The sequence below is a fragment of the Myotis yumanensis genome, unplaced genomic scaffold, assembly GCF_028538775.1.
Source record: "Myotis yumanensis isolate MYYU_CA2020_CCGP unplaced genomic scaffold, mMyoYum1.0.hap1 SCAF_4, whole genome shotgun sequence".
NCBI classification, from domain to species: Eukaryota; Metazoa; Chordata; class Mammalia; order Chiroptera; family Vespertilionidae; genus Myotis; species Myotis yumanensis.
Window position 1 is genome coordinate 79128883 of NW_027223755.1, and position 18831 is coordinate 79147713.

Below are 18831 nucleotides of genomic sequence, written 5' to 3' on the forward strand. Positions count from 1 at the left end.
CCACCACACAAAGGATCCTGAAAATTTGAACTGACCAGCAAGAGTGGCCAAGGGTTCTGTTATGGCAAATTTGAACAGAGTTGAGAAAGACCAGAAGTATCAGTTCAACATGAAAAGAATTATTAGTTGGGGGAGGTTACATGAAAAGAATGATTAGTTGCTTGTTTTGTTATTCCTATGTCATATGCACATTATATATATTCTTTGGCATGTGAAAAATATTTCATAATAAAAACAAAAACTGTAAAAACATTCTCTGCTTAATTTCTCTTTAACTAAAAAGGAACTATAAAAATAAAAATACAATCTGTCTAGGTAGAAATAAAAGAGAAATCTTCAGAAGTAACATCTTTAAGGTGGCGACTAGGAAACCCTGAATCCTCTTTCCCCCACGAATTCACAGATCCAGCAACAATTCAGTCACTGAAAGGCCTTTATACCAGGTGAACAGGAAAACAGACTTACCAAAAGTGGTAAGGAGATTCAGGACACCCCTGGTATACTGTAATATGGTCAGGAAGAGAACCGCAGCTCCCAGCTTCTATCAGCTTTAGTGTCCCAACTTTTCTGTAAGGGTCTTCAGTGAACTGGTTTCTGGCCTGCCAGTTTGCAATGCTGATGAGACCAGCACAATCTAGCTGCCTGGGAGAGAACAAGGACTAGTAGCTTAAGCTGGTAGTCACCATAGCTCAGGGGTGGGCAAACTTTTTGACTCGAGGGCCACAATGGGTTCTTAAACTGGACCGGAGGGCCGGAACAAAAGCATGGATGGAGTGTTTGTGTGAACTAATATAAATTCAAAGTAAACATCATTACATAAAAGGGTACGGTCTTTTTTTTTTTTTTTTTAGTTTTATTCATTTCAAACGGGCCGTAGTTTGCCCACGGGCCGTAGTTTGCCCACGGCTGCCCTAGCTCCCTCCCCCTGGCTCAGCATGGCTCTCTATGCTGGTGAAAGAAGCCAGTCACAGAAAGACAACTGTTGCATGGTTCCTCTTATATGAAGAATCTAAAATTGTAAAATTTATGGAACTGAAGAACGATGTTTGCCAGATGGCAGGGAGAGGAATAAGTGGGGAGTTATTGATAGATCCTCCCTTCGCCCCAACTGGTGGGCGGAGTATGACGTAACCTGCAGCCTAGAAATACCTGAGCGACTAACCATGTACCTTATATGCACTATACATTGGACCACCAATCCACACCTGCCTAATACCCTAAGCCCTTGTTCCTATAAGGACCATACATTAAGCCACCAATCAGCGTGCGCCGAGTACACTAAGCCCCCATTCCTTCCCATTCCGCCCCTCAAAAGGCATGCTCACCGCTGCACGTGCTGCTGTCCTCTAATTGGGAGATAGCCTGGCAGGTCTCTTTCCCCTAATAAGGCCTGTAATCCTGGTTTTCGGCTCTCAACTGTTCTCCCAGTTATTAGTTAACAGGCGTAACATTTTAGTTAAGCAAGATAAACTCTACAGGTCTGTTGTACAACATTGTATCTAAAATACTGTATTGTATACTTTAAAAATTGTTAAGCAGGCAGATCTCATGTTAAGAGATAATAAATCTTATAATAATAAAATAAAATTAAAAATATTTTTTACTCAAAAGACACCATTAGAATGAAAAGCAGGCATGACACAGAGCTGGAGAAGATATTTGTACCATGCACAACAAATGAAGGAGCTTGTATCCAGAATCTTTAAAGAATTACTATTCTATCTAATAATAGACAAACATGGTAATTGACCATAGCCTCGCTACGCCTCCCATTGGCTAATCAGCATGATATGCAAATTAACCGCCAACAAAGATGGTGGCTAATTTGCATACTGCAGGCAGGGCAGGACAGTGCAGCCACCAGCACGAGTCACCATCCCATGCCGCAGGTAGGCCCCCGAAGCCAGTGATTGGGGAGAGATGGGGGTCTCCTGCCCAGGCCTGACACCTCTGGCAGAGGCATCAGGCTTAGGCAAGGGGCCCATCTGGCGAACGGAGGGTGATGGGGTCTATGCCTCTGGCCAAGGCGTCAGGCCTGGGTGAGGGGTGGAGCCAGCAATTGAAGGGGCCTGGGGGGTCCCCTGCTCAGGCCTGACACCTGGGCCAGAGGCATCAGGCCTGAGTGGGGGATGGAGACGGTGATCGGGGGGAGGTGGGGGTCCCCTGCCTAGGCCTGATGGCTCCTCGAGAAGCGTCAGGCCGGGGCGGGGGGCCGAGCCGGCGATCGGAGGGTGATGGGCATCGACGCCTCTGGCCGAGACGTCAGGCTTGGGCGAGGGCGGAGCTGGTGATCGGGGAGAGATGGGGGTCTCCTGCCCAGGCCTGAAACCTGGGCCAGAGGCATCAGGCCTGGGGTGGGGGTGGGGGGCCAAGCCGGCAATTGGTGTGAACTACAGAGGAAACACCTTTTCTGACCGCTCATTGGTTAAGCTCCCTGTATGCCACTGGTAATATTCTTAGTAACTTGGGTAATAAGAATCCAAAAAGGTGACCTAGGGTTTTTCACCACACTCCTGGCGAAAAAAACGAAGGTCCACTGCTGGAGGGCTAAGAAATGCCATATCCTGCCCTAGCCGGTTTGGCTCAGTGGATAATGCCTTGGCCTGCCAATGGCAGGGTCTGAGTTCAATTCTGACCAAAGGCATGTACCTAGGTTGCAGGCTCCTCCCTGGCCGGGGCCCAGGTCAGGGCTCATGCAGGAGGCAACCAATCAAAGTGTTCCTCTCACTTTGATGTTTCTCTCTGTCTTCCCCTTTCTCTTCCACATTCTCTAAAAATCAATGGAAACATATCTTCAGGTGAGGGTTAAAAAAATAATAAATAAATTATTATTATATAAAAGAAACATCTTGAAAATGCCTAAAGAAAGTTGTCATTTTTTCATGGTGAAGGGACTGGAGTCTGTGTTGATGAAAAAACCTTGCTGGCTGCGGTGACTGGCAGTGGCTGCAGCAGCGGGGTGATGGGGCTGGTGTCTTCCCCTGATCAGTCCAGTCACCTCCCACAAAGGGAGGCCAGACTGCAGCTTAGGCCCTATCCCCAAGGGGAGCAGGGAGCGGGCGTAAGCCGTCACTAGGACACCCCCTGAGGGCTCCCAGTATGTGAGAGAGGGCAGGCTGGGCTGAGGGACACCTGCCCCCAGTGCATGAATTTCATGCACCGGGCCCCTAGTAGATAATAAGAAAAGACAAACAACCTAATTGTTTCACAGAGGAAATTCAATGACCAATAAATATATGAATAGGTGCTTAGCTGAATTAGTAAGAAAAGGATTGCAAACTAAAACCACAATGAAATGCCTTTACATATTCAAAGAAAGGTTACAACTAAAAGACAATACCAATGTTAGTGAGGATGTTAAGCAACTGAATCTCTCATTGTGCTGTTGAGAACATAAATTGGGAAAACCACTTTGCAACACTGTTTGTCAGTAGGTACTAAAGCAGCGGTTCTCAACCTGTGGGTCGCGACCCTTTTGGGGGTCGATCGACCCTTTCACAGGGGTCGCTAAGACCATCGGAAAACACATATTTTCGATGGTCTTAGGAACCGAGACACAGCTATCCAACTATCCGTCTAAAGGCGGGTCTGCCCACATGCAGATACGCCCACATACGAGTACCCGGCGTGATGACATCATCGCGCCAACCCCATCACATACACCCCGTACAAATACAGGTGTATGTGACAGGGTTGGCGCCATAATGTACTTATGCGGACCAGTCACACATGTGTAGAGAGCAGCTACTGTGTAGAAGGCAGCTGCTGTGTAGAAAGCAGCTGCTGTGTTGAAAGCAGCTACTTTGTTAAAAGCAGCGACTGTGTTGAAAGCAGCAGTATTAGAGGTAAAACAACACTTCATGAATTATAATTACTGGGTAAATGTAAAATCATGTACTGTAAAATCATCAACTACTGCAAAAAAAAATATCTGTACCATGGGAACTTAATCTGGATGCTGATCAGTCTTTTTATATTCAGCTGTCGTTGATGTGAATACTGCCCCCTTGTGATAGTAACAGGTATGTAAAAAAACACACAGAATGGTAAGTCACAGGAAACTTTAATGAATTGTATTGACTGAACTATGCCATGTATCATCTTTTGTATTATTAAAGCTATTGTTATATATTATTTTCATTAGCAAACCATCCCATTACAATGGATCGTGTCGAGAAGAACGTTAAGAAAAGAAAATATAGTGAGGATTTTTTACAGTATGGTTTTACCTCCATAATTACAGCAGGAATTGAGAAACCGCAATGTGTTATTTGTTGTGAGGTTCTATCAGCCGAATCTATGAAGCCGAACAAACTAAAACGCCATTTGATAGCAAGCATCCGAGCTTTGCCAGCAAGGATACCATTTTAGAAGCAAAGCTGATGGACTCAAGAAAGCCAGACTTGACACTGGTGGCAAGCACCACAAACAAAATGTAGCAGCCATTGAAGCTTCGTATTTGGTGGCACTCAGAATCGCCAGAGCTATGAAACCTCACACCATTGCTGAGGATTTACTGTTGCCAGCGGCCAAAGACATTGTTCGAGTTATGATTGGAGACGAATTTGTTATGAAATTGAGTGCAATTTCCTTATCTAACGTCACTGTCCACAGAAGAATAGATGACATGTCTGCTGATATTCTTGATCAGGTAATCCAGGAAATTAAATCTGCTCCACTTCCAATATTTAGTATCCAGCTTGATGAATCTACAGACGTTGCAAACTGTTCACAGTTACTGGTTTACGTGAGGTATATTAATGATGGCGACTTTAAAGATGAATTTCTTTTTTGTAAACCTCTTGAAATGACAACTACTGCACGTGATGTATTTGACACAGTTGGTTCATTTCTGAACGAGCATAAGATCTCTTGGGGAAAGGTTTGTGGTGTTTGCACAGATGGTGCTCCAGCTATGGCTAGTATGTCGATCTGGATTTCAACGTTTGGTATTAAATGAGTCACCAAAAGTCATTGGAACTCACTGTATGATTCATCGGCAAATATTAGCAACGAAGACGCTGCCACAAGAGTTACAAGAAGTAATGAAAAGCATCATAAGTTGTGTCAATTTTGTAAAAGCAAGCACTTTAAACAGTCGACTGTTTTCGCAACTGTGCAATGAGTTGGATGCACTGAAAAATGCTCTGCTACTTCACGCTGAAGTGAGATGGTTGTCAAGAGGAAAAATTTTAAAATGTGTTTTTCAGCTTTGTGATGAACTCAAAACGTTTTTTAATCAGAAAGCAAGACAGCAGTTCAAAGCACTTTTCGGCGATAAAAGTGAACTGCAGAAAATAACTTACTTGGTTGAGTTAAATTTATCACAGCAAGGACCAAATGCAACATGCCTCGATTTGTCTGAAAAGATCTGATCATTCCAAATGAAACTTCAGCTTTGGCAAAAAAAAAATTGGATGAAAATAAAATTTACATGTTGCCTACCTTATCTGCTTTCTTTGAGGAACATGACATTGAACCAGACAAAAGGATTACGATGATAATTTCTGTGAAAGAACACTTGCACATGCTTGCAGACGAAATTTCATCATACTTTCCAAATCTACCTGACACCCCATTTGCATTTGCCAGAAGCCCATTCACAGTCAAAGTTGAAGATGTTCCTGAGATAGCACAAGAGGAGTTGATTGAACTTATTAACAACGATGCAGCGAGAACTGATTTCTCTACAATGCCAGTTACAAAATTCTGGATCAAGTGTTTGCAGTCATATCCTGTTCTGTCTGAGACAGTGCTGTGCCTTCTTCTTCCATTTCCAACAACATATCTTTGTGAAACATTTTCCAGCTTGTTGGTTATCAAGTCTAAATACAGAAGTAGACTTGTTGTGGAAGATGATCTTCGTGTGCTCTTGCAAAGACTGTCTCGAGAATTTCTGATCTGGTGAGAAAGAAGCAATCTCAACCTTCGCACTGACCTTGGCTTTTTACGCATACTGTCGCAAAATGTAGCAATGTAGTTTACTGCTGTTATATTAAGACTGTTACCCATGCTACACCATGCTTCAAGACAAAATTTCATTTATTTGTAATTAGAAATAAATATTTCATAATATATAATTACATATTGTTTTTGTGATTAATCACTATGCTTTAATTATGTTCAGTTTGTAACAATGAAAATACATCCTGCATATCAGATATTTACATTATGATTCATAACAGTAGCAAAATTACAGTTATGAAGTAGCAACGAAAATAATTTTATGGTTGGGGTTCTCCACAACATGAGGAACTATATTAAAGGGTCGCGGCATTAGGAAGGTTGAGAACCACTGTACTAAAGGTTGATGTTTGCATATCTTAGGACCAAGCAATTTAGCTGGTTGGTATATACTCAACAGAAAGGCATGCATATGTGCACCAGGCAATATTTTAAATAGTTCAAAACTGAACACAATACAAATGGCAGTCAATAGTAGAATGGATAAGTAAATTGTCATATATTCATATACACTAGAGTACTAACATAGCACTAGAGTACTAACATAAAATGAGCAAATGATGGGTTTACACTATAACATGGATGACTCTCATAAAAACAGAATTGTTAGTGGTGGTATTTGACCTCAGTTCTTGAGTTCAGCAAAGAAAGAATTCAGAGCCAAGAACTCTAGTGCAAGAAGTTTATTTAGGAGAAAGCAAGATGGCGGCATAGGTAAACATCAGAGATTGCTGCCCCACACAACCACTTCAAAAATACAACTAAAAGACGGAACTGACATCATCCAGAACCACAGGAAGGCTGGTTGAGTGGAAATTCTACAACTAGAAGGAAAGAGAAAAGCATACCGAGACTCAGAGGAGGTGTGGTGTGGAAGTAAAATACAAAGGTGCGGAGGTGCATGCAGAGAGGGCTGGCGGCTGAGGACACGGTTATCTTTTTCAATCGGGAGGGAGTCTCAAGCTCTGAGCTCCAGTTCAGGGCGAGTCTCTGGGGACCCAGACTCATACAGGAGAAACTGGACTGTCTGGCATCAGTTGGAACTCCAGGGCAGCTTTCTCTCGGAGGTGCTGGCAGCGATTGCCGGGACACTGAGGAGCGGGACCTCTGAGGGCAGGACTGAGAGCAGCCATAACTGCTCGCTCCTCCCTGTTGATCCCCTGGGACCCCGCCCTGCCCAAGCCGCGTGCACACATACGGAGGCTTTTGCATATGAAAGGCCTGACCCTTTGCAATCTGAAAATTACTTAACAAACTGCTGCTGGCTCAAGGCCCCACGCAACTTGCATTCCTTCACAGCTGGCTTCTGCTGGGTAGCCTCAGGTAGAGGCTAGATTAGCACCTCCTTAGAGATCCATTCTCCCACTGCAAAAATAGCTGATTCTCACAGCCAATTGGCCTGGAGGTCAATCCCTCCCAGTATTACCTACAACAATCAAGGTTTAACTACAACAAGACTGTGCACAAAGCCCACAAGGGGGTGCACAAAGAGTGTCTACCTCAGGTAATTGGGGAGGCTGAGCCACAGGGCCCTATAGGACACTTAGCATAGAAAGCCACTCTATCGACACAGTGAAGCATAAAAAATGCGGAGACAAAGAAACAGGACACAAATGACAGAAATGGAGGAAAGCAAACTACTGGATATAGAGTTCAAAACCACACTTTTAAGGTTTTTCAAGAATTTTCTAGAAACTGCCGATAAACTTAATGAGACCCTCAAGAAGTCTAGTGAGACCCTCAATGTTGTGATAAAGGACCAACTAGAAATTAAGCATACACTGACTGAAACAAAGAATATTATTCAGACTCCTAACAGCAGACCAGAGGATCGCAAGAATCAAGTCAAAGATTTGAAATACGAAGAAGCAAAAAACACCCAACCGGAAAAGCAAAATGAAAAAAGAATCCGAAAATACGAAGATAGTGTAAGGAGCCTCTGGGACAGCTTCAAGCATATCAACATCCGAATTATAGGGGTGCCAGAAGAAGAGAGAGAGCAAGATATTGAAACCCTATTTGAAGAAATAATGACAGAAAACTTCCCCTACCTGGTGAAAGAAATAGACTTATTAGTCCAGGAAGCAAAGAGAACCCCAAACAAAAGGAATCCAAAGAGGACCACACCAAGACACATCATCATTAAAATGCCAAGAGCAAAAGACAAAGAGAGAATCTTAAAAGCAGCAAGAAAAAGACAGTCAATTACCTACAAGGGAGTACCCATACAACTGTAAGCTGATTTCTCAACAGAAACTTTGCAGGCCAGAAGGGAGTGGCAAGAAATATTCAAAGTGATGAATAGCAAGAACCTACAACCAAGATTACTTTATCCAGCAAAGCTATCATTCAGAATTGAAGGCCAGATAAAGAGCTTCACAGATAAGAACAAGCTAAAGGAGTTTATCACCACCAAATCAGTATTATATGAAATGCTGAAAGGTATCCTTTAAGAAGAGGAAGAAGAAGAAAAAGGTAAAGATACAAATTATGAACAACAAATACACATCTATCAACAAGTGAATCTAAAAATCAAGTGAATAAATAATCTGATGAACAGAATAAACTGGTGATTATAATAGAATCAGGGGCATAGAAAGGGAATGGACTGACTATTCTTGGCGGGGGGCGTGTAAGGGGTGTGGGGGATGGGGGAAGAGACTGGACAAAAATCGTGCACCTATGAATGAGGACAGTGGGGGAGGGAGGAGGGCGGAGGGTGGGAGGGGAATCGGGTGGAGGGGAGCTATGGGGGGAAAAAAGAGGAACCAATGTAATAATCTGAACAATAAAGATTTAATTTAAAAAAAAAAGAAGTTTATTTAGAAAGTCACAGAGGTAGAAGAAGTGAGCCAGCTGGGATGCATGGACTCAGGAGACAAGTTACAGAAGCCGAAGGGCTATTGGAGTTTAGGAGATGGAAAGTGAAGATACTAGTACATGCCTTGAGGAAATAAGAGGACAGGAGGAAGGTACCAACAGAGGGAGACAGAGAGTGTGCAAGTGCACTGGGTCCCTTGCCTTAAGGATTTTTACCTGTTTTCTAAAGACAGGGACTTTAGGGGAGGACTCAGGGAAGGATCACAATAGAATATTCATCAGCTTTTAGTTGTGTCCTTTCAGGATTGGTGGTTTCTACTGATTGGACTGCACTATGGTAGGAGGTCATTAGTCATTGCATCGGTCCTGATGTCAGCGAAGGCATCGCTTCTTCTTGTTTTGCTGTGTTTCTGGGTTCGGAGCTGAAACACAACTGAGGCCTGGGTGTTATCTCTAGTTTGACCAAAACTCTGTGTTGATGGTCAACAGACCAGAGGCTTTGTTCCTAAGATTATTTGATGCTGATGAGTGTTATGCCCAGATTTCAGGATCCCCAAGAAACCACATCAGGGAGCCAGCCATGTCCGATGCAAAAGCATAAGAGTCTTTATTCGAGCTAGCTTGGCTCCCCCACCTTGCCGATACAGCAGCAGGAAGCAGAGAGAGAGATAACTCTGGGTGGAGACGGGTTTTATAGTGGGGGTTGGAGTAAGGGGAGGAGAAAAGACTGTGCTCTGCTGATTGGCCAGGAGCAAGTCGGTGTCTTGTTCCTGGGTGTGGCTAGCAGAGGCTTAGACTTCCGGGAAGAAGCTCCTTGCCAAGCACGTGGCCAAGGTAAGATGGAGCACTTACCCTGGGGCAAGGTGGAGGGCGTAGCCCTTACCCTGGGGCAAGGTGGAGGGCCTAGCCCTTACCCTGGGGCAAGGTGGAGGGCCTAGCCCTCGCCCTTTCATTCCCCCCTTTGTCTTGGAACTTCCGGCTCAATCATGAGACGGACTGCATTTCTATTCCACCGTTGCTAGAGGCCCGAACTGGGCACACAGAACTATCAACTGAACTATCCCTATATGCTTAACAAATGGTCCGGTGGAAGGGAAAGAAACCATTTTAGCTTTAACAACTTCTATTGAAATAGGATTTTTCTTCTTAAAATTCCTCCATGGCTATCAAAAAACCAAATCAAGATTAATTTATCTACTGTATTCAATTTGGCCTGATGTTTGCATAAACACAACAAGAATGGTAACCGACCACCTTTGCTGGAATCTCATGGTTGGATCTTAATGTGCCCCATAGGGCCAGGAAGCCAAGCCATCCAGTTGCCATCAGGCCTGCCTGCAGTATCTGCTGAGTTAGGTGAATCCTTCACCTGTAGCAACTCCACCTGAGCCCACGCTCCAGGCTTTAAGGCCCATCTCAGTAGCCCTCCTACTCATTGCGGCCCAGAGTGTGTGGGGCTTCCACAGGGACGCAGAGGCATCCCTATTGCTCCCCTTCCACTCTTACCAACCGCCAGTGATGGTAGGGCATGGGCCTGACACTCCAGCGCCAGCCATCTTCAGGGCTCCCAAGCAGGATACCAGATTTTCTTCGTGGCATTCTTACTGGCTTCAAGTCTTTAGACCTCAGACAGGGTTCTTTAAAACATGATACTCCAGTCAAAGTTTTCCATTAATAAAACCACTATTAGGAACCAGTCTTATTGAATCTATGCAAAGAAATGTATTGCCATGACTTATTTAGCATTGCCAATATTTCAGAGGAATTATGTAAGGAGAAAAACATACTGATCTGCTCTAAGATTTTCTGATTTTTCCTTGCCAATTCCTTTTCATGGAGTTATAACAAAACAGTAACTGTTGGCATTAAACTTTCTTTCTATGCATAACCATGCCTTAGACCTTCTATTCCAAACAGGCCTTTCCCAGCTTTCTACAGTTGAGGTTTGTACTACCCCTGACATGGGCATGGTTACGCAGGCCTGCAAGACAATATACAGGCTGCCAACCATCAACTGTCTCTCAACAGAGACCAAAACCTGATGGGCACCCTTCCCTGCCCAGTTGGGCACCTGCCCTCTTGGCAGCCAGACACCCTCTACTCTTGGGGTTCACCCCACACAGTCCCCTTCCAGGACAGCCAACATACATTCAAACCTGCAAGAGAATCAAAGGTCAATATAACATATCAATACAATGAAACATAATATTGGCATCATGGCCGCTTCAGGCAGCCAAATCCTACTAAAGTCTATTCTTGACCTTCCTAAGAATTATCCTTGTCTCTTTGGAGCCATGTCCATGAAGATGCAGGCATCATCTCAGTCTATTACACAGTATTGTGGGGGCTCCCGGTAGCAGGAGTGATCGCGAGCAATGTTACCAGCATCAGGCAGGTCGAGCATGCCGTAGCTTGAGCTTGAGCAGGTTGTGTTGATCTCGATCAACGCTCCATTTGGTGACGAAGTCTTCCCAGATCACAGATGGACCCAGGTCGCGACGCCGTCTACCTTGAGAGCGGTGGGGGTCGTCAGCACCACAGTGTAGGGACCCTTCGAACGTGGCACGAGGGTCTCCTGGCGGTGCCTTCTGCTGTAGACCCAATCTCCTGGTCTGTGCTGATGAGGAGGAGTTGGGGTTGGGCTGGTCTCATACAGATTCTAGGGCCCGTTGCCTTCCTTTCACAGGCAGGGGGAAGGGCCCATGAAATCTCTGCCCTGAGGAACTGTGAGCCCCACCCTTAAATGTCCCAATCAGACTAGAAAAGCCACAAATACCTTTTAAATCTACCCCAGAATTCCAAAATCCCAACCCAGCACAGAATATCACATAGAAAATCAAAGTTCCCAGCAAACAAACAGGAATGCTTACAAACATCAAATAAACATTTACACTTACACCGTTTCAGTGAACAAGTATTTTTACAGTCTTGGGCTCTTGAGCTGATAACAGGAACATTGCCCAAGTCCCCTGAAGGGGGCCTGACAGGAACAGATGTGGGGGCCTTTCCCACATCCCAGGACAGGATTCTTGACCTATGTCTCATTCAGATAGAAACGGTTTTCATCACAAACAAACAAACAAACCCAAAACCAAAAACCAAGAAAATCAAGGCCAGAAGTACCCTCTGATGTTTCAGGGGTACCAAGGAAGGAGAAGTTAGGCAATGTCCAGCCCTTCTCACAATCCACCACCAGTGACCAGTTCCAGCTTACTGGCCTACCATCCATTCAAAATTTCTTTCCTCCCATCACACCAAAACCATGCTTTTCAGTTAGTTAAAACTTTTAGCCTTAATTTTTAGGTGACATGTAAATAATTGACATTCCTCAGATTAAGAATACATTCAAATTTAACAAGGATACATATTTAAGCAATAAGGACAGATCAATTTACAGAAGCAGAGACAGCATGCAATCCAAACCACAGCTGTGGGTAAACACATTATCTAGATTCCTTGGGTAACCTAGGTTAAACTTAGGCATATCCTGGGTCTCCCAAACACTGAGTTGCAAGTTAGCTGGAGCCCTCCCGACTCTGGGACAGCTGCACTGTCCCTCCCAGGCAAAGGAAAAATATGCCTTTGAATATCAGCATGAAACCACAGTCTCTATCTGACTTTTAGAAATTGGATTACTGCTATCAGTCCCTTTTAAAGACTTTGACATAACCTTTGATTGTCCTTAGTTTAAGGAAAGCAGGGTTTTCTAGATTTAAGAGATCAGCTTAAAAATAAATCCTCGAGGCAAGCATACTTCTGCCCCATAAAACTCTGCCTTAAAGCTCCACCTCTGACTAAATCAGAGGGAGGGGCCTTTGCTGTTTCAAGATGGCGGCCCCCAGGGGAGCGGCAAACCATGTGGCCAACATAGCGGCTGCCAAGTCATGCAGCCCAAAATGGTGGCTGTACCAATTAAGCAAAGGCATTTAGTTACCACAATAACACAATTTTTCCCAATTCAATCCGAACCTTAAACTTTTAGCTGGCAAGTCAAAATATTCAGCATTTCTCAATCAGTCTAGAATCTAGCTAGCATCCGTTTTTTTCTTTGGGTAAATGATCAGTCTTGGGCTCCATCCTGCACATCTGCAAAGAGACTCTAGCTCAAAACTCTATCCAAAATCGGACAGTGCGCGCATTAGTTTTAAGCCAGCTTTTCTCTCTACATGTGTACAGAAATCCCAGACGCATTTACTTGGGGAGGGGGTGACCTTTTTTCACAGATCCTCACTCAGATGCCCACCTGACCGAAGTCGTGGAGCCACACAAAGGAGGGGAGAGGGCAGGCCCCCTCCCTCCACACTCACACACTTTCACCAGACATTCACTCAGAGTTTAAACAATAACAACTTCCCAACTCCTGAGGGAGCTCTACAGCCTCCCCCAATCTCCTTGAAATGATCAATCACAATACCCAAAGGAGCAGTCTGAGTCCGTCCCATAACATCCGTCCAGTAAGTCCATAGAAAACAGAAAAACACAGACACAGACAAACAGAGGGCCCCAAAGAACAGCCTTCCAACTCCATGGAAGCAACTAGACGATGGCCTTACGCCAAACCGGCGGGAGCGACCCGCCTCATCTCAGATTGAGGGGGTTCCTACAGACCTTCTGACTCCGTGGAAGCAAAACTACACCCCTCCAGATGGAGGGTTGAGGCGTCCCCCGACTCCTCCTGCCCTTGATCCCCCTGTGCGTCCACTTAGATCATTGCGGGCGATTACAGATTTCAGAAGTGAGCTCACACAGAACAGATACAGAACAAGTCCCTGAACAGAGGCAGTAGAAAACCGCCTAGGAATGCTTCTCTTCTACCTTTTTTAAAAGATAGGCCAGATTCGAACCCTTAGCCAGTCCGAGTTTTGACGGTGAGTACCATCTAGAAGCCATTCCTCCAGATACAGGAAAAGTCCCTTAGAGATAACATATATCACACAGAACAGAATACACAACACACAGACACTTACCGCGGCCAGTCAGACTCTATGGATTGGGGGGTCCCTCAATGGTTTTGGGGATCCCGGACGAGCCCCCAAATGTTATGCCCAGATTTCAGGATCCCCAAGAAACCACATCAGGGAGCCAGCCATGTCCGATGCAAAAGCATAAGAGTCTTTATTCGAGCTAGCTCAGCTCCCCCACCTTGCCGACACAGCAGCAGGAAGCAGAGAGAGAGATAACTCTGGGTGGAGACGGGTTTTATAGTGGGGGTTGGAGTAAGGGGAGGAGAAAGGACTGTGCTCTGCTGATTGGCCAGGAGCAAGTCGGTGTCTTGTTCCTGGGTGTGGCTAGCAGAGGCTTAGACTTCCGGGAAGAAGCTCCTTGCCAAGCACGTGGCCAAGGTAAGATGGAGCACTTACCCTGGGGCAAGGTGGAGGGCGTAGCCCTTACCCTGGGGCAAGGTGGAGGGCCTAGCCCTTACCCTGGGGCAAGGTGGAGGGCCTAGACCTCACCCTTTCAATGAGAACCTCATTGTCCTGAGGGCTTAATGCTTAAGGAGGTGGTCACACAAGGGAGAAGGCAGCAGGTGAGGCAGGATGCTGGATGAGGCCAGTGTGAATTAGCAATCTGTTTCACTTTCCCCATTCTACCTGCCAAGGAATTTTCCTAGCTTCTTACTCTCCTGCCTTTAGAATGAAAAAAGACACACATAAAAGAATACATAGTATACAATTACATTTCCATAAAATGCAAAATCAGGCAAAAATAAACTATAATGTTTATAGTTGGAAAGAAGAGAGGGTGATAGTGATAGAGAAGAAGGCAAAAACGGAAGCTTCTGGGGTACTGGTAATTTTTATTTCTTGACTTGTGATGATTACACAGCTGTGTTATCTTTTATTTAATTGAGCACTTATGATTTATATATTCTCATGTATGTTATAATTCAACTTTTTTTAAAAAGTGGAAAGTTTTGGCTGCTGCACTAAGACTTCTCACTCTCTCACGGTGAAAGTTTACTCTGGAAATGAAATCAACACTTTATTTGGATCTGATTTTTAATGTGGACAAAAAGGGGCCACTTGTTAAACCTGACTAGATTGGGGAGGCCTGCATGGTGGGCCTTACAAACTCAAAGACTGAAAGTAACCACAGAGTGAGACAGTATAAGGACTTGGGCCCAAGAATGGAAAAATACTCAGTGACCAGGAAGCCAGTAAGATGGGGTAGCTAGAAGGAATATCAGATCTGAAGGTTACTACCCCGCCACACCCTGCTCAAAGCAATTGCAGAATTTTGTCTCCCTTCTAATAGCTTGCTTTTCCTGCCCTGACATGGAAAATTCCACAAACCTTCCTTTTCCCAAAAGCCTATTGTTTCTTTTTTTGGGCAAACCCACTTTGTCCCCAGCCTATAAAAACAGCCAAGCAGACTCCGTCCCCAGGCCAATTCAGAAGGACCGTCCTTCCTTTTGTGCTGCCTCTTTTGTGCTCAAACATAAGCCTAATAAAAAAAATCTGTCTGGAAATTTCTCTGGGGTTCCTCTTGATTTCTACGTTGGGGAACTCAAGAACTCCAACACCAATAACAACAGGATGATCTGAACACAAGAAGTCCTAACTAAAAGCGAGTTGTGGCAGGTGGTGACATCCTAGGCCTATAGTTTCCTTGACAAAGGTCAATATTTACTTTAAGTAAGCCTGTCTATTTTTTTTATTGTTTAAAGTATTATATATGTCTCCTTTTTCCCCAATTGACCCCCCCACCCCACACACACACCCTCCAGGATAAGACCCCACTGCCCCAGTGTCTGTGTCCATTGGTTATGCTAATATGCATGCAAGTCTATTGTCTTTTTGCATCTAAAATAACATACCCTTTGAGCCCTAGCCGGTTTGGCTCAGTGGATAGAGCATGGACCTGCGGACCCAAGGGTCCTGGGTTGATTCCAGTCAAGGGTATGTACCTCAGTTGCAGGCTCCTCCCTGGCCCAGGGCCTGGTCAGGACATGTGCAGGAGGCAACCAATTGATGTGTTTCTCTCACATCGATGTTTCTCTCTTCCTTTTCCTCTCTCTTCCACTCTAAAGCCAATGGGAAAATATCTTCGGATGAGGATTAACGGGAAATAAAATTGAAATAACATACCCTTTGAATGTTTAAGCAACCCCCTTTTTCCAGACCCTCAGAGTACAACCTCATACCACTGAGACCACAGAACCCCTCATTGTCATTTTGTTGTTGTTGCTTTTTAAAAGAATATTTGTATATATTTTTATTAATTTCAGAGAGAGGAAGAGAGAGATAGAAACAGTAATGATGAGAGAGAATCATTGATTGGCTGCCTCCTGCTCACTGCCCTCCCATAACCTAGGCATGTGCCCTGAATGGGAATCCAACCGTGACCTCCTGGTTCATGGGTCAATGCTCAACCACTGAGCCACACCAGCCAGGCAGAACCCCTCATTGTTATCTTGTTCCCCAAATACCATGTTCTACATGCTATAAGTGTTCATTGTTAACCATCCTGTATCCTCAAGTTTAAAAGAAGTATGTGTCTCTCCATTTTATTCTTTTTTTAAAAAATATTTTTTTTATTGATTTCACAGAGGGAGGGAGGGAGGGAGGGAGGGAGGGAGAGGGAGAGAGAGAGATAAAAACATCAATGAGAGAGAATCATTGATTGGCTTCATCCTGCACAACCCCTACTGGGGATCGAGCCCGCAACCTGGGCATATGCCCTGACCAAGAATCAAACTGTGACCTTCTGGTTCATAGGTTGACGCTCAACCACTGGGCCATGCCAGTTGAGCCCTGTTGTACTCTTTATCCAATTTCAGAGATTTCCCTGCTTTGATTTCTGTCCTGAGGTTAAACCACTTTTAAGAGAAACCAGAAATACATATTTTTATGTGAAATATCATACTGTTTAAATATCAATAACCCATTCAATTGTTTTAAGCATGAGTTGAAACAGGCCAAACAAAATGCACCTATAGCTACATTAAACCCCCAAATTCCAGTTATGATCTATGGGCAAACAGGGAAATGCCTTCTCTTACAGGTATTCATAGCTTCTTGTCACAGCCAAGTTCTTCCAAAACACCACAAAGGTCACTCCAGCCAATTGCCCACTCGCCTTTTGGACAGGGATTTTTTTTCTTGAATCCCTGACCTTTTCTGTGCTTAAAAAGCAGGACTGGACACCACAGACTTCTATCTCATACACTGTGACAGAAAGGGTTAGAGAGCTAAAAACAATGTGAATTGCTCCCCTTCCCCTCCACTGGGATTTCCCTGGAACAATCTCTTCTGGGCTTGTGTTTCTAACTCCTTAATAGACCCCCAACACCCAACCACTGACCCTTCTCCTAAGGGTGAGGCTTCACCTTGCAATTGCTGCCGCTGGAGTCCCACTGAGGCAGACGGAAGGAAACTGAGAGCTCCCTCAGTCCCCTCTCCTGGATTTCAGGCAGTAATCAATTCAAACTTGAGTTTGCACAAGGAGAGAACAAATGAGCCAGTGACAAGAGGTAGTGGAGCAGGGTAGTACTCACCGAAGCCAGAAAGACCAACACCACTGTCAGAATCTTGCGTTGCCCCGTGAATGAACCCATGGCGGTGTAGATTTTTCTCTGAAGTAACCAGTATGAGTCATGGATCTAGGTGGAATATAAAATAAAAATTTAATAGGTCTTGTTAAGTTACTGAGTTACTTCTTGTAACTTTCCAAGAGAAGTACATGTTCTGCCTGATACTATAAACTATTCCAGACCACGTGTCTTTTAAAATCCACCTTTCTAAGTCCTAGGTTTCCCCCAGAATTTAAAGTCTCTTTTTCTGGACTTTGAAACAATTGCAGCTTCCAGTGAGCAGCGTCCAAGTAAAATTCCATTCTGGGATGCCACGTGTGCCTCTTGGTCTTTGCACTAATGACCTCTTTCACAATTGGGTTAGCTGATACTTCACCACACCGCCAAAGAACATCAGTGAGAGAACATACGTTGTCATTCACTTGTAAATTTTCATAAAATATATTTGGTGTTAATTGTAGCTCTTCTATTGATATATCATATCTCCAGAAGCAGGGATGGGGAACCTTTTTATCTGCCAAGGGTCATTTGGGTATTTATAATATCATTCGGGGGCCATACGAAATTATCAACTTAAAAATGAGCCTACAATATTTGGTCAAACATTTTTTTAAAATACATTTTATTGATTTTTTTTACAGAGAGGAAGGGAGAGGAAGAGAGATAGAGAGTTAGAAACATCGATGAGAGAGAAACATCGATTCAGCTGCCTCCTGCACACCCCGCACTGGGTATGTGCCCGCAACCAAGGTACATGCCCTTGACCGGAATTGAACCTGGGACCCTTCAGTCCACAGGCCGACGCTCTATCCACTGAGCCAAACTGGTCACGGCTTTGGTCAAACATTTAATTAACTCACCCTTAGTGCCTTAGCAGGGCTAGACCAAATGGTTTCATGGGCCTTATGTGGCCCGCCCGAGGCCCAGAGATTTCCCACCCCTGCATAATAGGAGGACTTTAGCATTCGGGAGAAGAGGACATCTATCTATCTGAGAGTGTCAGCATGGGTTATTCCAGAGGCTGACGGAGAGGTGACAGGTCTGAGTCAGAGTGGATTTCAGCGTGTTGATGCCCATTGCCCTGAAATACATACGATGAAATAATATAAGGTTAAATAAAGAGCTGGAATCTCAAATCTGAAGAGAAATACAAATATGCCAAAACAATGATCAAAGGGAGGTGGGAGTGGCTGGGGAGAGGTCGATCGGGGGAAAAAGGAGACATATGTAATAGCTTAAACAATAAAAGAGAAAAACAACAACAACAACAATGATCAACATTGTTATTTGAACTTCAAATTAGATTCTAAGACTGAATCAGCTGGATTAAAAAGGGCAGTGCAAACCATATCAGAATTTCCTAACCTCCAGTCACACACTAGGAATTTCATATGATTTTGCCATATCCATATCCTGTCTACACTATTTTTTCTTAACATTTTTCTTTAAACTTACTCATTATAAAAATTCAGACATTAATTTTGAAGAGAGAAGCAATAATACCTACAAAAGGT

General features: G+C 44.2%; 1 protein-coding gene across 6 annotated transcripts in view; it reads right to left on the reverse strand.

Moving 5' to 3' along the window:
- The window catches only part of LOC139008897 (NXPE family member 3-like), a 78988-nt gene that overhangs the window by 37821 nt on the left and 22336 nt on the right, over window positions 1-18831 (reverse strand). For 5 of the 6 annotated variants that reach the window (XM_070412651.1, XM_070412655.1, XM_070412650.1 and 2 more), the window contains exon 2: window positions 17282-17386. In XM_070412651.1, coding sequence (XP_070268752.1) covers window positions 17282-17341 — 60 coding nt within the window. In that variant the 5' untranslated portion in view covers window positions 17342-17386. Of the gene's footprint in view, window positions 1-465; window positions 643-17281; window positions 17387-18831 lie in introns of those variants that run through there. The other variant, XM_070412654.1, reaches the window with a different exon arrangement.